The sequence below is a fragment of the Electrona antarctica genome, assembly GCF_951216825.1.
Source record: "Electrona antarctica genome assembly, chromosome: 19".
Classification (NCBI taxonomy): Eukaryota; Metazoa; Chordata; class Actinopteri; order Myctophiformes; family Myctophidae; genus Electrona; species Electrona antarctica.
In genome coordinates, this window is record NC_136800.1 from 38,954,560 (window position 1) to 38,975,937 (window position 21,378).

Genomic DNA, 21,378 nt, shown 5'->3' on the forward strand with positions numbered 1-21,378 from the left:
TAAAATAAATTAATGGATTTTCTAGGTGAAAGTGATTTTCACCCACTTTTGCGTGGGCACACAAAGTGTTAACCAGTGAGGTTAATTTGAGCTGATCTCTGTCAGGGAGCTGGGTGTGATAATTACAGACGGCAGCATTTTGTCCCTCGCCAAGTTGTGAAGTTTTAATGAATGCTTCCGTGCCTGTGGCAGCATCTTGCTCTCTCTAGTAGCAGCGATTAAAATTATTTGATTCAGAACCGTACTTCTGCACCCTTATGCTTTATTTTTCTTTCTTTTTTTGCAATTAACCCATTTTGGGCGGGAACCCCTTATGGTGTTCGCGTCATGTTATGCTTTAGCTATTGAAAAATAGCAGATCTACAAGCTCATAGCGCGCCACCGAGTGGCGCGCTACGAGCTTGTAGGTCTGCTATTTTTGAAAAGTCGAAGAACCACTGACATAGAAACATAGGTTTTTCAGAAAACTGTCAGGATGTAGAAGACCTTTTTAGAATCTGATCTCAGGTCAAAATGGGTTAAGGTGTTGGTTACGGTATTGAGTCTACTTCAATAGTAACTCAAACAGTGATTATATTTAAGGTGTTGGTTACGGTATTGAGTCTACTTCAATAGTAACTCAAACAGTGATTATATTTAAGGTGTTGGTTACGGTATTGAGTCTACTTCAATAGTAACTCATACAGTGATTATATTTAAGGTGTTGGTTACAGTATTGAGTACTTCAATAGTAACTCATACAGTGATTATATTTTAATGCTGGCAATAACAATAGCTAACGGCGGATATCATTTTGAAATGATATCCACCACAGCAGGTGTGCTGGATTATGAAAAGATATAGGATACGTCTTTTAAAGGTTAATCTGACATTTCTTATTTTTGCAGAGGAATGGAGTCGCATGTATAAGATAGGTGTGTGTGTGTGTGTGTGTGTGTGTGTGTGTGTGTGTGTGTGTGTGTGTGTGTGTGTGTGTGTGTGTGTGTGTGTGTCTGTGTCTGTGTCTGTGTGTGTGTGTGTGTGTGTGTGTGTGTGCGTGTGTGTGTGCGTGTGCGAGCACGCACATTCAAACGGGATTATAAAGCTGTGGAAAGCTTTTCAAAGGCAGTCTCTACGGCATGTTAACCCATTCAAACCTGACTTCGAAAAAAAAAAAAAAACGTTCCCTCTGAAAGAATATATACCTATTCAAAGATTTGTGCCGCATTTTTACGATTTTTAAAAAAATAGCAGATCTACAAGTTCATAGCGCGCCACTCGGTGGCGCGCTATGAGCTTGTAGATCTGCTATTTTTCAATAGCTAAAGTATAACAGAATGCTTGAAACACCAAAAGGGGTTCCCTTCCCGCCCAAAATGGGTTAAGCCTGTGAAGCTAACATACTGTACCTCAGATATGGGGAGGAAGGAATATTATAATATTTCAGAGGAGTTTCTGTGAATCTGACAGCAGCCTTTTCCCCACCTTCAGCTTTATTATCTCGGGCTTGACGAGCTGGTTAATTAGCCACTCCATTGATATTGTGTACATATTAAGTAGCTCCAGATGGCAAAGTATAGATATTTCTGGCCAAATATTACTCTAATACAAGTGAAAGTTACTAATGGAGTACTTTCTTTAAAATGACTTAAATATTCACACAAATTGCAAAAGTATACTTATTTTTTAATGTCAATGCATTGCTGTATCGAAATGTATACATTTAGAAAATAGCAACAGATCTACACAAGCACACAACTTCATAGGGTTGTCCCGATCCGATCGCGTGATCGGAAATCGGGGCCGATCACGTCATTTTCAAATGATCGGAATCGGATCGGGAGCAAATTAAACGTGATCGGGACATCCCTAGTATCAATATTATTATAATCCATATCATGATATTAGACTGGATATAATCTGTGATTTTGGATATTGTACTTTTGTGATATGGCATTAGTGTTCTATAAAAATAACACCCGTGTGAACTGAGTGCAAGGTCTTATATAGCCTGATCAGCTGTGGTCTGACGTAATGTCAGTGACCATAGTAACCATGCTCATTTATTTGGGTCCCACGTACAGGTACACACATACATAGACACATAGACACATAGATACATAGATACAGACAAAGCTGGTTGTTGGAGTGGTTTGCACCACTCAAAAATATAAATATCGGATAGGGGAAAAATCGGTATCGGCAGATGCTCAAAATCAAATGATCCGAATCGGTTCGGGAGCAAAAAATAAGTGATCCCTACAACTCCACGCATTGTGAGCTTGTAGATCAGGTATGTTCCACAATATTTGAAACGGGGCTTAACCCATTTTGGGCGGGAACCCCTTTTGGTGTTAGCATTATGTTATGCTTTAGCTATTGAAAAATAGCAGATCTACAAGCTCATAGCGCGCCACCGAGTGGCGCGCTACGAGCTTGTAGGTCTGCTATTTTTGAAAAATCGAAGAAACATAGCTTTTTCAGAAAACTGTCAGGATGTAGACGACATTTTTAGAATCTGATCTCAGGCCTAAATGGGTTAAGTGGCTGATTCATAATGTACTGTATATTTATTTTCCCTTCCGAGAAATGTAGCATAGAGTCAAAAGTCCAACATTTGCCTTTGAAATGTATTGGAGTGAAATCTTCTAGAGCTGGAGGTGAAGGGTTGACCAGAACTATTTTATCACTTCAAGACTTCATGCTCAAATTCACCCACATGAATTACTGGCTTAAATTGCACTTCAAGGAGTCACCCAACCAGACACAAAGTGGTTTGAAAACGACCAACTCAGCCTCAAGCCATATTCATATTTCATCCTAGGCCTTGAAAATAGCCTGTAGATTGGATATACTTTACTATAACACCCTGTTGAAAGTAGTTGAAACGAGGAAGAGAATAATATTAGTGCCAGACTGGATATTTACGGAAAGGATAAACACAATTTTGTAACGCTTTAAAGTTAAATAAGATGAAGTACTATATGGTGCCTTTTGGCCAACGGGTGACGCTAGATGAAAGGCCGTGGGGGTCACCCAAATCTGTAGGGGTCATTCTCCGGTGAGCATAAATGTTCCAGCAAATGCTATGGCAATGCAGCCATTAGTTTTCATTCGTTGGGACCAAAGTCGGTTGCAGACGGTTACAGACAGACGGACAGGTGGACGAACCAACTGACCTTAGAATGGTGAGAAATGAATATACGGTAGTACTGTACCTATCGCTTTACTACAGCATCAGTTCTCCCGGGGGATGGTCCAGGGGGTGTGTGTGTACAAGACAATCATTTGAATCACTTCATCCAAAATAGCAGATGTACAAGCTTGCAGAACGGGCGGCCCAACGTTTTTTATCAAAAATGTTGAAATTATTATAATGTTTTTGTAAACCATGAATATTCTCTTTGAGGGTGTGTGTGTGTGTGTGTGTGTGTGTGTGTGGGGGGGGGGGGGGGGGGGGATGCATCGCTGGGATGCATTTAGCAGACATCCCAGTGATGGGATGCCTGCTGAATGATGGGATCATGACACAGCGAGGAGCGATTAGAGAAGCCAATACTCCTGTATGGCGATCCGTTGAGGTGCAGCTGCCGAGAGGTTCACAGAGACACGGCTTCTTATTATGATTATGATGAAAATGACTCCAATAATGGTTTAATGAGCTCTGGAACTCACTGGGAGGGAGAACAAGATACTAGGCCGTCTGGCTTTTTGAAGACGTATTACCTTATCTGGCTGAGCTGGCTAATAGAACCGCTTGGTGGGTCCATGTCTTCTCCAGCTGGCTAATAGAACCGCATGGTGGGTCCATGTCTTCTCCACCCTGCTCCCTGTACCTTTCCATCTGTCTATATATCAGTGCTATCAATCTTTGTCTATCACACTGTCTCTCTCTCTCTCTCTCTCTCTCTCTCTCTCTCTCTCTCTCTCTCTCTCTCTCTCTCTCTCTCTCTCTCTCTCTCTCTATCTCTGGTACTTCTTTGAGAAGATTAGAATGATTAGCTCTATTGATTGGAAGCTGAAGTTGGAAAAAGAGAAGCACTGTTTCACTTTCACTTCTTATCTGAGAAGAGGAGAGATGACTTTCTTTTGAACTGGAACACTATATGGAGTTTCATTTCAAAATGAGATAACGAAAATATATTTTGAAAGGAGTATCACCTATTCTTATAGAACATGATTACTGGGTTAAAATGAAACGTGCTGTGAAATAATGGTGGAAGATATAATCCATGTTAAGCCTCTGGCCATTTAGGCCTGTGTTCAATTACTTTTTTAGTAATTACAGAATGTCACACATAAGAGATAATTTGACTTAGTGGTTGCAGACACTGACAAACACATTGCAATCATTTAAAAAAAAGAAATCGATCGAAATAATCTGCAACCAAGACTAAAGATTATAGGTCAATACTGAGGGAGTCAGCACCAGCTTGGCTGCCCTGTCATTAGATTGCCTTTCAACCCATTGAACTCGCTGTTTACAGTGAATTTGTGGGATTCTGTGGGATTATACCGGGGAGGATTACACCTTGTACTTAATTCACAGTCGGTCCGAAGGTTGGTACGTCGTTACTGTCGTAATCTTCTATCTCCATACTTCAATTTAAAAAAAAGAAAATCGTAAATTAATGTCCTACTTGATCATACTACGGCGTCACACAAAAGTGTCGAAACTATAGCAGATCTATAAGCTCAAAACGTGTCGCGTGTAGATCTGCCATTTGTGATACTTTTGAATATAATCCTGAAAAGTAACAGTTTTGGACAAAGGAGGAGTTTTCCGACCCGACAGCAACGATATATGGCACAAAGAAAGTGTGCATGAACAAAATCAAAGAACACACGGCAGATGCATTAATCACTTCGCTGATTCCTCTGCACTGTCACCAAGTGGGCGTTTTTCCCTGTGGACGGCTTAGCAGGTACAGTACGTGACTGCATGCGACACATGCAAAGACACTGTTGTAGTCGCTCGGATGACATTAACCCATTCTGACCTGAGATCAGATTCTAAAAATGTCTTCTACATCCTGACAGTTTTCTGAAAAAGCTATGTTTCTATGTCAGTGGTTCTTTGATTTTTCAAAAATAGCAGATCTACAAGCTATGAGCTTGTAGATCTGGTATTTTTCAATAGCTAAAGCATAACGTAATGCTAACACCAAAAGGGGTTCCCGCCCAGAATGGGTTAATCTACTGCGCTACGAGGGAAATGTTACATATACACACAACGCAGATCTGAGAAAAGACATTCTGACCTGTGGTAACCTTACTACTGCATATTAATTAGGTGTGTACCTGGACCTGGGTTGGTTGATGTCTTGTGGGACTTCATTACAAACAGGCTCATTTTGGTGTCCTTATTCGCCACAGATTTCTCCTTGCTGTATCATATATACTGTAGCAGTGTTTCTCAGACTTTTTTCCATGTCAAGGACGTAACCCAAAATGATACAGCATACGAATATTTGAAAATATTTAGTGCCAGGGGCATCCAGAAACAAAGATTTGAGTTTGTTTTTCGACCGGCACCCGCCCCTCTAGAACAGACATCATACAGGCTGGGCCAAGCAACAGATCTACATGCTCAAAGCGTGACGCTTCGCGCCACGTTTCGAGCTTGCAGATCTGCTACTTTTGATGCTTCAGTGTGACACTGTAGGATGGATGATCTAGTAGGGTATTAATAAATAAAAAATCACACCCGTGTGAACTGAGTGGTGTAAGGTCTTATATAGCCTGTCTGACGTAATGAAATCATGTCTGACGTAATGAAATCACACCCGGGTGAACAGGGTGAACATAGCAACCATGCTCATTTTTTCTGCACAGACTAACAAAGCCAGTTGTAGGAGTGGTTTACACCACTCAAAAACATAAAAGGTTAAAATGTGAAGACAGCAGGTTGAGAATCGCCGGGGTAAATCCTTTGTAATGACACGTTTCGTTTTGTTTTCCACTTTCCACTTCAATACCCAGATAGCGTTCACCACAATGAGCAATATCCTTACTTGTTGCAATTCTGTCCATAATTAACAGGACACTATTATGTCAGTATTAGGGCCGATTCATACTCCTATTTTAGAGCCGAATAAAAGTCGGTTCGGCGCTGTAGAGCCTACAATGTGACGTCATTTGAGGTTCGGGGGGGGGGGGGGGGGGGGGGGTACCGTCCTAAAGTCGGCTCTTCGGTGCTACTGAAATTTTCTGACGAGCCGAAATCATTTCGGCACTACAGCGCCGAAACAGCGGTAAAATAGGAGTATGAATCAGCCCTTATTATGTCCTTGTGCAGTTTTTGAGCTTGTGGTCTACAAGCTCAAAAAAATCTGTGTTGCTCGATCTGTTCCCTTAGAATATCTGCTAGATGAGAGAGAGAAGAGATATTATAAAACACATCTCCCACCTGCATACAGTGTTTCTATTCATTCAATTGAAAATATGGTCATTGCTGATATTATCTTTCATTTTCTCTCCCTCCATTACTAAGTCTCAGTGTGACACCCACGCGCGCGCGCACACGTACACACACACACGCACGCACGCATGCACAGCTAGCCCTATTCATCTCTCACATGTGAGACCTGTTGTGAGATGATTACTGTGGTCGGATCTACACTGCTTTCTGCCTTAGATTGATAAATGGGGCCCATTGTGTTCAAGTGGCACTTTCTGGTGGAAAACGTAGAACGAGTATAGCCGACATCAAATCAAAGTACTGTTTTCAACTATGATTTACAGTTTGAGAGAGAGAGAGAGAGAGAGAGAGAGAGTTTAGACAGTACAGTAAGTATTATTTATATAGGGCTTGCCTCCTGGCGGATATTTTCATTGTACTGAGCTCACCTTTCTAGTTCTTACAGCACTGTACCCCTCCCAGAATGCCTCCTTGCCACTTGGCAAGGAGGCATTTGTCTGAGCCAAACTGTTGAGACTGGGTTACATACAGTGTAGCTACTAGCTATGCAATAACAGATGTGTTAAGGCCTTGCCAGTTGCCAAAACTGCTGAACCTGCTTGGGGTCAATGCCCACAGCAATTTGTACTAGATGTGGAGTGCATTACATCGTCATCATTTGCTGGTGATTAATGTAGCTGTGAAACCTGTGATATCTGAAATACTCTCCCATTACTAATGTCACCAAGAAGTTCTTGCGTTGCAGATCGGTGAGGAAGACTATATGTTTAACTCAGTTAGGATGTTGAGCAAGAGCCAAATAGATCCTGCAAAACAGATGGCTTTACTCTGTGCCAACTTAGTGCGCTTGGATTCAATACACACCTCAATGCTTACTGATTGCAGGGATAAATAAACACATTAAATGGAAATAGAAAGGCACTTAACAACTCCACCAAACTTCTGCAATAGCTTAACCTGATGATGACCGCTTGAGTGCTTGGTTTGAAACAAGGTTATTATATCGATCGTGTTTTGCCACAATTATGCAGCTGTGTGCCTGAGGCTCTTAATGTCTCAGCTATAGCCTATCTGTGATTATGTTAAACTTTTAGGTTGTTTATTTTGGATTTCACAGAAATTTGTTTCCCATCTAGAAGTTCTCAGGTGTTTTCGTGAATGCAAAGTAGATGTCCTTGAATCATCCTCCCCAAATGCTTGTAAAAATGTATTTGTCAGGTAAAAAATAGCCGCTGTCTCCGTTGTCCCCCTTCTATGTGCAGCACTTGTGCTCAGCTACTACCCTGGGTTAATAAAGAACAAAAAATCACACCCGTGTGAAGTAAGTGGTGCAACTCCATGTGGGGGTCCCCGGGGGTGGGTGGGGGGGGGGGGGGGGGAGTTCCAGACCCACAGGAACGCACCCAGGGTTCCGGCCCGATTCCGGCGAGCCGCCCCACGTCCGAAACGGTTGAGAGAAATGACAGAGTTACCGTGTGGGGGTCCCTCTACTGTACTGTACTGTACTGTACTGTACTGTACTGTACTGTACTGTACTGTACTGTACTGTACTGTACTGTACTGTACTGTACTGTACTGTACTGTACTGTACTGCAGGCACACCTGAAATCACCATATATACAGTTAATATGTGCGTGTGTGTTTGTGTGTGTGTGTTACAGTAGGTTGCACACAGGTGGTGAAAAACAACCATGCTGTTTTCGTGCTCAGACATACCCAGGCAGCCAGGCAGGCACCCACACACATAGTCACTTAAGGAAGTGGTTTGCACCACTTAAAAACAAATCATGATTGATCTGTCTGCGTGACAATTACTGGGTCTAGGAATTGGTTTGGTAAATGAACAGTCAGTGGGCATACACTAGTCTACAGTAGTCTAAGTTACGACCAGGAGAGATAAAGAGACTTTAGACTTTAGGATGAATTGTTTCCTTAGGTGGAAGCTCTGTTCTGGTTGATGGATCTTGTATCCTCTGCAGAGGCTGAGCGAACTTTCAGTGCCCTGAGAAGGCGGAAAACACATGGCTACGATCCACATTGGCACCAAAAATACTGTTACTGCTGCTGCACCTTGTGCACAAACACAACGTTGATCAGCTATCACAATGTATTTGATTTTGAACCAATCAAACCCATTTTTATTAAAGTTTATAACAAATGTCAGCTGTCTCTTGTTTGTGGAAAGTTGCAGGGGGTTCCATCCAGTCCCCACCCGCCCAGTGTAAAAGTTGAAACCTATGCCCATTTGTGAATGTAATGTACTAAAAGTTTAATGGACCACAAGTGATTACAAACATAAACAAAAGTTATCTCTTCCAAATTATTAACAAGGGTGGCTAAGGACACACTCAGCTAATGCCTTGTGGTGGTGTTGCCTGGAGGGCAGCAGGTGGTTCATCAACAGATGTTGGACATTAACAGAACTAAATTAATCACTCAGCAATATGATGACGCACTTGAGCTAGCTCATGGGGTTGCTGTACCCTTGCCTGGGGCCAGGGTTGCCAGCCGTCCCTTGAAATACGGAATTGACCCTTATTTAAAAATGAAAAGATGCGTCCCTTATTGAAGTGATAAAGGGACACACTTTATTCTTAATTTTTGGGAATCGGTCAATGACACACATCTTCAAATTTCAAACTGCTCACATGTATGTAAAACAGGCCGCTAACCACTAAAACCCTCTCGACTTAGTTAACTAGACTCGAATTGTCTGCGTACTTTTCTGTGTGAAATTTTTTTCTGTCTACACAGTGGCGGCGCGTTCTGAGCCTGTAGATCGGCTATTTTGGGCTAATTCCCCCCACCTAACCCTCAGAATATGGATTCCGGGGTTCAAGTCGATAATATAATATACAAAAGCTATATATATATACCATATACAGTGAGATTTTATCTTTCATGGAAATAAGGGAAGCCCGGTTGGTTGTCCCGTAATTCTTTCAGGTGGTTGCCAACCCTACGCAGAGCCTGTCGGACAGGTGACAATGATTACGCAAAAATGCCTGTCTTCCATTGAGTACAATGTGAACAACACAACTGAGGATCTCTCCTGATCTCGCCCCCATTTGCAGCTAGGTGAGGACACGTTTAACCGGGCCAAGTTGCTGAACGTGGGCTACACGGAGGCTATGAAGGACGGCGAGTACGACTGCTTCATCTTCAGCGACGTGGACCTGATCCCCATGGACGACCGCAACCTCTACCACTGCTACGACCAGCCCAGGCACTTCGCCATCGCTATGGACAAGTTTGGCTTCAGGTGGGTTTGATTTCTGGGGTCTCTTAACCCATTGAAACCGTTCTTTTAGATTGTAGCTATACAAGTGAGATGAGCTCAGTGGTTCTCAAAAATAGCCGATATATAAGATCACAGAGCGTCACTTTGTCCCAAGCTTTTACATCTGCTATTATTTTTTTAATACAAATCTTCTCTTCTGGGTGGGGGTCCTGCATGGAACAAAACTATTTTAAGATGGGGGTCCATGGCCAAATATATATCCCTCTCCTCTTCTCAATGTTAAATGGTGCAATTATATAGCGCTTTGGAGCGCTTTACACAAGATTGTGCATTACATTCACACATCCGTACACCGATGTCAGGGGAATCCATGCAAGGCACTAAACTAACCTGCACATCAGGAGCAATTAGGAATTCAGAGTCTTGCTCAAGGACACAAACTCTGGGGGAGACCGGGATCGAACTGGGAACCGTGCGGTTCCCATCCGACTGCTTTACCGGCCACTCTTCTCCTCTTCTCTTCTCTTCTCTTCTCACCTCACCGGCCTCTCCTCTCCTCTCCTCTCCTCTCCTAAATGGTAAATGGTAAATGGTGCATTTATATAGCGCCTTTATCCAAGGCGCTTTACATAGATTGTGCATTACATTCACACACACATTCATACACCAATGGCGGCAGAAACCATGCAAGGTACCAACCAGCAATTGTATCAGGAGAAATTTGGGGTTCAGTGTCTTGCTCAAGGACACTTCGACACTAACTCTGGGGGAGCCCGGGTTCGAACTGGCGACCTTGCGGTTACCATCCGGGAACTCTACCCCTGAGCCACCTCCTCTCCTCTCCTCTCCTCTCCTCTCCTCGTATGGTCTGTTGACCTGGACTCTGTGGGAGTTGCTTGTAGAAACATCCATTGAACAGCTCACCATTGTGTTTGTGCACTTCCCACACGTACTTAATTAATTTGGCATGATGTTACTATTCAGTCCATTTCATTTCTAATTCGACTTGAACAGCTACTCCTTGATTCGGCCTAAAATAATTTAATTGCAATTCCGTTCAATTTGTTTTGATCCCGACGGATGACAGGAACTAATGAATCCAGCCACGTCATTTCCACGGCTTACGTGCGAACACAGGACGTTCTATTGTTAATGCCGTTCCTCCGGCATTGTAAGATGAGGTATAAGGCCGTGTTGCATTCATTTAAATATCCACACGCATTTATATCACATTTAATTCAAGTCGTGACTGAAAGTCACCATACAAGATCAAGTAGTGGTATCAAGTAAATATCTGTTTGGTTCAATTATGCGATATTCATTTCACTTCTATTTAATTTAACCCATTTTGGGCGGGAACCCCTTTTGGTGTTTTAAACATTATGTTATAATTTAGCGTTTGAAAAATAGCAGATCTACAAGCTCGTAGCGCGCCACCGAGTGGCGCGCTACGAGCTTGTAGGTCTGCTATTTTTGAAAAATCGTGAAAATATTTATTTCAGAAAACTGGAGGATTTAGAATAATTTTCTTTTTTAATTTTGAGGTCGGGCCTAAATGGGTTAAAGTTTAATTAAATTAAATCTGTTCAGTTCATTTCAGCATTAATTTATACAGCAGAGGGGTAGCTCTTCATTAATTTATACAGCAGAGGGGTAGCTCTTCATTAATTTATACAGCAGAGGGGTAGCTCTTCATTAATTTATACAGCAGAGGGGTAGCTCTTCATTAATTTATACAGCAGAGGGGTAGCTCTTCATTAATTTATACAGCAGAGGGGTAGCTCTTCATTAATTTATACAGCAGAGGGGTAGCTCTTCATTAATTTATACAGCAGAGGGGTAGCTCTTCATTAATTTATACAGCAGAGGGGTAGCTCTTCATTCATTCATACAGCAGAGGGGTAGCTCTTCATTAATTTATACAGCAGAGGGGTAGCTCTTCATTAATTTATACAGCAGAGGGGTAGCTCTTCATTAATTTATACAGCAGAGGGGTAGCTCTTCATTAATTTATACAGCAGAGGGGTAGCTCTTCATTAATTTATACAGCAGAGGGGTAGCTCTTCCATTAATTTATACAGCAGAGGGGTAGCTCTTCATTAATTTATACAGCAGAGGGGTAGCTCTTCATTAATTTATACAGCAGAGGGGTAGCTCTTCATTCATTCATACAGCAGAGGGGTAGCTCTTCATTAATTTATACAGCAGAGGGGTAGCTCTTCATTAATTTATACAGCAGAGGGGTAGCTCTTCATTAATTTATACAGCAGAGGGGTAGCTCTTCATTCATTTATACAGCAGAGGGGTAGCTCTTCATTAATTTATACAGCAGAGGGGTAGCTCTTCATTAATTTATACAGCAGAGGGGTAGCTCTTCCATTAATTTATACAGCAGAGGGGTAGCTCTTCATTAATTTATACAGCAGAGGGGTAGCTCTTCATTAATTTATACAGCAGAGGGGTAGCTCTTCATTAATTTATACAGCAGAGGGGTAGCTCTTCATTAATTTATACAGCAGAGGGGTAGCTCTTCATTAATTTATACAGCAGAGGGGTAGCTCTTCATTAATTTATACAGCAGAGGGGTAGCTCTTCATTAATTTATACAGCAGAGGGGTAGCTCTTCATTAATTTATACAGCAGAGGGGTAGCTCTTCATTAATTTATACAGCAGAGGGGTAGCTCTTCATTAATTTATACAGCAGAGGGGTAGCTCTTCATTAATTTATACAGCAGAGGGGTAGCTCTTCATTCATTTATACAGCAGAGGGGTAGCTCTTCATTAATTCATACAGCAGAGGGGTAGCTCTTCATTAATTTATACAGCAGAGGGGTAGCTCTTCCACTGTGTTCAGTTCATTTATACAGCAGAGGGGTAGCTCTTCCACTGTGTTCAGTTCATTTATACAGCAGAGGGGTAGCTCTTCCACTGTTCAGTTCATTTATACAGCAGAGGGGTAGCTCTTCATTTATACAGCAGAGGGGTAGCTCTTCATTTATACAGCAGAGGGGTAGCTCTTCATTCATTTATACAGCAGAGGGGTAGCTCTTCATTTATACAGCAGAGGGGTAGCTCTTCATTCATTTATACAGCAGAGGGGTAGCTCTTCATTTATACAGCAGAGGGGTAGCTCTTCCACTGTGTTCAGTTCATTTATACAGCAGAGGGGTAGCTCTTCCACTGTGTTTGTTGGATAATTGATTAATTCATCAAACTGAACATGAATCAAACTGAACATGCTCTAAAGCAGTGGTTCCCAATTTATTTTAGCTCAAGACCCAAAAGAGATATTAGATGTTTGTCCGGGACCAAAAACTAGTGAAAATGGCAGATCTACGAGCAGCTATTTTTACTACTTCTTAACACATTCACTGCCAGCTATTCATACAATTATTAGCTGTAAAACGGCAGCATTTTTTTTTCAGTGAAACCCTTATTTTGAAGGATACACCAGGACCCAAAAAACTGAACCAGTTTAACGTTAATGTATGAATTTGTACACCAGCAGAGTCAAATGAACACCTTCCAAACAGAGGGAAAGTCAAGCACTTTTCAAAAGGTCTCCTTTGGCCAAAAAGAAACGGTGATCTTTATACATGTATGATATGTGTAAACTAGACATAGCGGTTGTCTGCCTTTGTTTACATCCGTATGTACTCAGTAACCTTGACTTTTGACCATTGTAGAACTGTGTGTGGTACATGCTCAATAAATGAGACCAACAAAATTGTCTAAATAGCATAGCCTTGTCCTGTAAGTGTTCAACGTTCATCTGCATATTCTGTGATGACATCTCAAATTATTTGAATTCATGTGAATGTATCAATGAGCCCTAGAGCTGCCAACGAATATTCCATATTCCAACGAATTTTCGAATCAAAAAAAATAATTAATAACTGAATATATAAAATTAAGGTTCGAATTTAAAAAAATTAAAATGCTGTGCAAGTTTTCGCGAGACGGTGCCGTGGGTAAGCGTTGTGAGCTTGTAGATTAGTTATATTTGCCACGCGACACGCCGACACCGGCATACATTGAATAATAAATCAGCTGCCTCGCAATCTTCCTAAACGCAGACTACGCAGGCTGCATAGGTTCCCCGATTCACAAAAGGCCCCCGCCCGCCCTGCGCAAAGTCGGCAAAGAGCGCGCTACGTTATTTGCGCACGGACAGTGCGCAAATAACGGTGAGCACAGGGCGGGCGGGGCCGCGGTGGTCTTTTACGTTCTTTGCGTAGTGAGTGTACGCTGCTCAGAAGGGTGAAATCTTCCGTCAACAGCGTACCTAGTGATCACAATCGGGGACAGGCCTGGCCTACACCAAAACTTATTTTGCTTCGGTGTTGTTTTGGACGGACGGGAGAGTATATTATATCACTCATCAATCTTCAATTATGAAGCGACTTTATCCTTCAGGAAATTATAAAAAGATAAATAAAATGCTGTGCCCCTGTGTGCTCCTGCTCCATGTATTATTAACCCTTTGTGTGATGGGGACACCAGGTCCGGGTAATGTATAACATGGACAGTAACCATTTGATTTTATTATACTAAGAGGAATAAAATAACTACTTATATAACTTAAGTTACGATGTGATATTTTAATGTATAGCCTATATTTGACATCTTAACTTGTAGAAGTATACAACTCCACCCCCTGTACATTTTGAAGAGTGGTCTGGTTTCTGTACAGGACTGTTGTTGTTTTGTACAGAACAGTAATTCTGTCTGCATAGACCACGTTTTGCATTTACTGGGTATCTACGGGCAGTGTTTTCATCCATTTGCATCCTGGGTGATCAACAAGTGGAGATCTCTTAATTCAGGTGCAAATGAACTCAAAGAGGAGACAATCATCTCCCCTCAGAGGGGGAAAGAAGAGTGAACATGTTTGACACCTCTTTGTCTGAACTGATCAAAGCTGTTTGGACTTGGAAATCTCAAGACGTAATGAGGGAACACCAGTTGCACCATTTCCGTGTAAAATAAACACTACTATTCATGTCCTGTACATGAGTGAGTCTCTCTGGCCTCCATCTTGTTATTCAAGCAGAGCCATTGAGACACTTTAAGGTCATTCAAGTTCCTATTAAATGTAAATTTAATTACATGATTGCTCCAAAAATCACCCACGTACCTCACCCAGAGAAAGTGACAACACAAGCATCCATGTATGACATAAATGTATAGTTGTTAGTTTCAATATAATGAACATATTGGACATATTCTATGGTAGCCTACATATAATCAATAGCATGAATAATGATGTCATATGATGTCTGGTACCATAAACTGAGTCAATCAAACCCTGGGTTTCTCTTTATTTTGTTCGGGAATTTATTATTGTTGTCTATTTCATCAGGGGCGGAAGGATTTTGAGGCAGGGTCAGCACATGGTGTGAAATAAATACATTTATATTTTATTATAAAATTCAACTATCGTGTTGGGTGATTCATGTGAGTTACTTTGTGATCATGTAAAGGAACAGCAACAATAAGCTAACCAGGCCTCTTTGCTTGCACCTGATTTAAGTTATATGTAACATTCAACTAATAACAGTTTCCCTATGTGTGAACCAAGGGGGCAGGCAGACTTTCCAACGTTGAAGCTCTGGGTCCTAGTGGTAGGAGGAGGGACTACAGGCGGACCCGTGGATTCATGACCGGGAAACCCCGTGCAGCTGGGCTTTAACGTTGAGCGCTCGGTTGCCCTACGTCACTCAGGACCTCAAAGTTGAGGTCCGGGGAGGGACTTCCGGCAGTCTTCCGGGTGCTTCAAAACGCCACTGAGCAACTTCCACTGACATGAATAGCTGGGGGGGCGGAGCTTCGCGCCAGTTCAGTCTCTATTATATATATACTCTATGGTGTGAACGAGTCTCTCACCTACCTCTTGTTATTCAAGCAGCGGTTGATTAAGGCCATTTGAGCCTCTATACTAGAAACCTAAATGATTGCTCCAAATTCCTTCAGAACAATATAGAACCACTAAATGATGAAAGTAACTAGCACTATAGTTGCTGTACTTTAAAAATAATAATAATTAAAAACAATAATTTATGATTTTTGGTTGTTCTGTGGCACAATAAGAGAAAAGACACCTCCCTATCTTCCATTTTAGAATATTCACTGTCCAGGTATTAGGGAAGTATATCTGCAGTTTTCTGCACATTGGCCTTCCTTTCAGTTGTATTTTGCTGACCAGTTTTCTGAAAGCAACAAACTGCACTGTTGAGATGGGGAGCATCTCCTCTACAACATACCTGGCAATCAATCTGTCGTGGTGACTCTGGGTGACATGCTGTGGCTACACTACACACAGCACTTGTGATGCTACTGTCATGGATACACAGCACACAAACCACAAACCAAAAGTATGTGATTGTTCATGACAGCATCTTAATTTACTTGCTAAATGTAATGTGCCCCTGTGTGCTCCTGCTCCATGTGTTATTGCCTTCCAAAGGGTATTTCATGTGATTGGCTGAAATTACCACACACACACAGTACTCAAAAGAAAAACTAAAAAACAAACAACTCTTGATTTGACTCTTTATTTGGGACTGCACAACCATTATGTAGATTTAACAAATAAAAAAAACACATATTTTGTAATTGGCTACACACAAATAATGTGTCACTACATAGATCAAGTGTCATTTTAAAAACGCATATTTTGTAATAAATTGGCAGTTTGTTTTAGTTGTTGAGTAACACTAAAATAAGTTGTATTCTTTGTACTGTATTTGTATATAAAGCATGAACAAACTGAGACAAAAAATAAATTGGTGAATGAGAAATACTACTAAAAAGATCAGTTCATTCAAACAGTATCTTATAGTTTCTCTCCATCTCTCTGATCACAACCACTCTCACAACTACTCTCCAGAGTGAATCCTCTTGTGGCTTTTAAGAACTTCCATTCTAGAGAAGTGTTGTCCACACTGATCACATCCATAGGGTTTCTCTCCAGTGTGAATTCTCTGGTGGCTTTTAAGACCGGACATTTGAGAGAAGTGTTGTCCACATTGATCACATCCATAGGGTTTCTCTCCAGTGTGAATTCTCTGGTGTTTTTTAAGACTGGACAAGTCAGAGAACTTGTGTCCACAATGATCACATCCATAGGGTTTCTCTCCAGTGTGAATTCTCTGGTGGCTTTTAAGACCGGACATTTGAGAGAAGTGTTGTCCACATTGATCACATCCATAGGGTTTCTCTCCAGTGTGAATTCTCTGGTGGGTTTTAAAGCTGGACATGTCAGAGAACTTGTGTCCACACAGATCACACCCATATGGTTTCTCTCCAGTGTGAATTCTCTGGTGTTTTTTAAGACTGGACAAGTCAGAGAACTTGTGTCCACAATGATCACATCCATAGGGTTTCTCTCCAGTGTGAATTCTCTGGTGGCTTTTAAGACCGGACATTTGAGAGAAGTGTTGTCCACATTGATCACATCCATAGGGTTTCTCTCCAGTGTGAATTCTCTGGTGGCTTTTAAGGTGGGCCATTTGAGAGAAGTGTTGTCCACACTGATCACATCCATAGGGTTTCTCTCCAGTGTGAATTCTCTGGTGGCTTTTAAGGTGGGCCATTTGAGAGAAGTGTTGTCCACACTGATCACATCCATAGGGTTTCTCTCCAGTGTGAATTCTCTGGTGTATTTTAAGTTTGGACATTTGAGAGAAGTGGTGTCCACACTGATCACATCCATAGGGTTTCTCTCCAGTGTGAATTCTCTGGTGGGTTTTAAGGCTGGACATTGTAGGGAAGTGTTTTCCACACTGATCACAGCAGTGGCGTTTTTGCTTAGCCATGCTTCTTTGTTCATTCACTTCTGGTAGGACAGGGACGTCAGACTGATGATGCAACACTGGATTGGAAACGAATACAACGGAAATATTGTTGAGAGGTAGAAAGAAGCTGTTAAGTAATATGTATAAATTAACAGTTCTACAAGCTCACAACAACGCATTGTGTTGCACAAGAATATTTTAATACTAAAAGCAAGACAGAAATGATCTAAAGCTACTCTACAGCAATGCTACTAGTCACATTACAATAACACATTATTGAGTATAACATGAATAGTGATTGAGGCAAGTTTGTTTTAAACATGACGATATATGACAAAAGGGGGAATTAAAGGGAGAGAGCAAACATACCATAGTCGTTGTTTTCATCCTGTTCAGCAGAGTTGAGGTTGTTAGAGTTCATTTTCACCTGGAGTCCACAGTCAGATCTGATCATAAATGATTGATATCCTGGAGGAGTTGTGGAGAACTGACAACTACATACTCTTCTTATACTAGAGAGCCTGAGGTGGAACCACTAACTGTTTTGATATGATTGGCCACAGAGAACAATAGAGCCATCTCTCTCCACCAATCACAAGCTATCATACTGTTCTCCACCCCTCCCTCCCCTGACATGCTCCATGCAACCTTCTACGAATAAAGTGGTAACACAATAATCTACCTATGACGAAAAATGCTTTGTTAGCTTCAATATATGAACCCATCTCTATAATTATAACCTACAGTATGTCTATTTCATATATCTATCTATCCATCCATCCATGTGACTGAACTTCTCACCATATCTCTAAGGGAGATGCCAGCCACCCGTCGAAGAAAACTCATTTCGGAACATATTTGCAACCTTATTCTTTCGGTCATGACCATAGGTGAGAGTAGGAACAAAGATTGCTCGGTAAACAATGGATAAATCATGTGAATATATGTAAAGTGCCAACATGATTCAACAATGAGTATCTGACGTAATATAGAAGCAAATATAAGAATAAATATTAAAGCAGGAGTCAATAGAAATCCAAGAGAACAGACACTGTCAGAGTCAAAGCACAAGTCTGTAATTCTAAAGAACATAATAGCCTAGTGTAGGGATGTACAGTTCTCATTATTAACCCTTTGTGTGATGGGGACACCAGGTCCAGGTAATGTATAACATGGACAGTAACCATTTGATTTTATTATACTAAGAGGAATAAAATAACTACTTATATAACTTAAGTTACGATGTGATATTTTAATGTATAGCCTATATTTGACATCTTAACTTGTAGAAGTATACAACTCCACCCCCTGTACATTTTGAAGAGTGGTCTGGTTTCTGTACAGGACTGTTGTTGTTTTGTACAGAACAGTAATCTGTCTGCATAGACCACGTTTTGCATTTACTGGGTATCTACGGGCAGTGTTTTCATCCATTTGCATCCTGGGTGATCAACAAGTGGAGATCTCTTAATTCAGGTGTAAATTAACTCAAAGAGGAGACAATCATCTCCCCTCAGAGGGGGAAAGAAGAGTGAACATGTTTGACACCTCTTTGTCTGAACTGATCAAAGCTGTTTGGACTTGGAAATCTCAAGACGTAATGAGGGAACACCAGTTGCACCATTTCCGTGTAAAATAAACAGCACTATTCATGTCCTGTACATGAGTGAGTCTCTCTGGCCTCCATCTTGTTATTCAAGCAGAGCCATTGAGACACTTTAAGGTCATTCAAGTTCCTATTAAATGTAAATTTAATTACATGATTGCTCCAAAAATCACCCACGTACCTCACCCAGAGAAAGTGACAACACAAGCATCCATTTATGACATAAATGTATAGTTGTTAGTTTCAATATAATGAACATATTGGACATATGTGACCCCTCACAGTAGTTTGATATACAAGGGGGCCATGGTCATTTTTCAGTTTTTTACATATTATGAAACTACATAATGTAAGCTTTCATATGATGTATTGTTCATTGAAATTGGAAAAAAAATGAAGAAGATATGACCATCTGAAACTTGTTGAACTGGAAACCCCAAAGCAGAGAATTTCCCCTGCAAAGATCCCAAAGATGTTAGCACCTCTGGGCCCCAGGAATGGGTGTGACAATAGATACTTGTCTCCACCCCTAATGGCTTGCACTCCCCCACCCACTAACCACTCCCCCACTAGGCTAGCTGTCAGTGAACACTTAGTAGGCAGTGTGCTAAAGTACATGTTGTTTTACTTAAGTTAAAGTATCAATATTGCAATATAGAAATATAGGACTGACGTTGTTTAGTGTATGTTTTGTAATAATACAATCTAAAAAGTAACTAGTAGGCTAAGTTTTCAAATAAATACATGTGGAGTAAAACTATTTGCAGCCTTGTAGTTTTAGACCCATGCTTTTAATTGCTAAATTTAAAAATGCTGTATGTTTACATTACATTCTTATTAATATGTACAAAGGTACCTTTTTTACCCCTAAATGCATGGCTTAAATCAGCCGTGCACTGATGTGAAAGAGTTAAAATCTTTTCAACAGAAAGTCAGGGGAAAAAATACCTTAGACGTTTGTTATGATCCTTTCCACGTTTTAAGAAGATCACACCAGGATTTGTACTACACATGTCATCACATTCAATATTTGAGCTGTTCTTCTAACAACAACAATGTCATGGATTGAACAAATTATATAAAAGACGGATTTCACCGCGATGCGCGACCACGCGGACACGCAATGTTATTCTTTCAGTATTGATCATCAGGCAGCAGCATCCAACGGTAATAAAGTTACAAAGATTTAAACACAGTGCTAAACCACACATAGCTACACGTGTTCACTGATATAAAGGGCAAAATAATGGATTACAAGTAACTACAACAATCTCGTCAGAACGCACAGCTGTGTGTAGTGTGGAGACCACAAACACAAAACTGGCAGCGACTTTTTTTTCTTCAGTGGACGACGACGGCTACGTGAAACTGGAGAACAATACATAGGTATGGCCAATCGAAACAACTCTATGTAAATACGTGCAGTAATGTTCACACCCCATTATTGAAAATACTGTGAGGGGTCACATATTCTATGGTAGCCTACATATAATCAATAGCATGAATAAATGTGCAGTGTCAACATGATTCAATAATATATACAGTCCAACTATAATGAATATATGAGATAATTATAAATAAGTTAAACAGAATGAGTAGGGGGGGGGGGGCTATTACAATGTATGAAGAGAAATAAAATAACTTGATCAAAGGCAGTGGGAAACAGAAAGGTCTTTAATAATGTGTTTGGTTTGTGAAGAATGTGGATGCAGTTTATTGTACATGAATAACCTGCATGTTCACCAGAGAATGCATAGAAGCCACCAACCATTCCAACGTGGGCAAATTCTCTCTAGCTTGTCTAAGTTAAAAAGGCAGAAAGAAAATTGGCACAAGTGTAATGCTTAATTGGGTCGTCCACTCACAGTTAACAGCCTTTGTATTGAGTTTGTGCTTGAAATGTACTGTAATTCTGCAAACTGTTAATAAATTCTTCAATCAATCAATCAATCAAGTAACAGCAACAATAAGCTAACCAGGCCTCTTTGCTTGCACCTGATTTAAGTTATATGTAACATTCAACTAATAACAGTGGACACATCGATATTTTATTTTGTGGCCATTACCAATTGAGTGAGTGCGCTACAAATAATCAACTATTTGTTTCCCTATGTGTGAACGAGTCTATCTCCTACCTCTTGTTATTCAAATAATCAACTATTTGTTTCCCTATGTGTGAACGAGTCTATCTCCTACCTCTTGTTATTCAAATAATCAACTATTTGTTTCCCTATGTGTGAACGAGTCTCTCTCCTACCTCTTGTTATTCAAGCAGAGGTTGATTAAGGCCATTTGAGCCTTAAGGATGAACTGCGGCGCCGGTCCGGCAGCAGC

The 21,378-nt window shown here is 40.9% G+C and overlaps 1 protein-coding gene across 1 annotated transcript in view; it reads left to right on the forward strand.

Moving 5' to 3' along the window:
• Positions 1 to 21,378, forward strand: part of b4galt2 (UDP-Gal:betaGlcNAc beta 1,4- galactosyltransferase, polypeptide 2) — a 343,648-nt gene that overhangs the window by 257,593 nt on the left and 64,677 nt on the right. Inside the window, exon 5 of the mRNA XM_079488696.1 lies at positions 9,475 to 9,662. Within this exon, the coding sequence (XP_079344822.1) occupies positions 9,475 to 9,662 (188 nt within the window). The remainder of the gene's footprint in view (positions 1 to 9,474; positions 9,663 to 21,378) is intronic.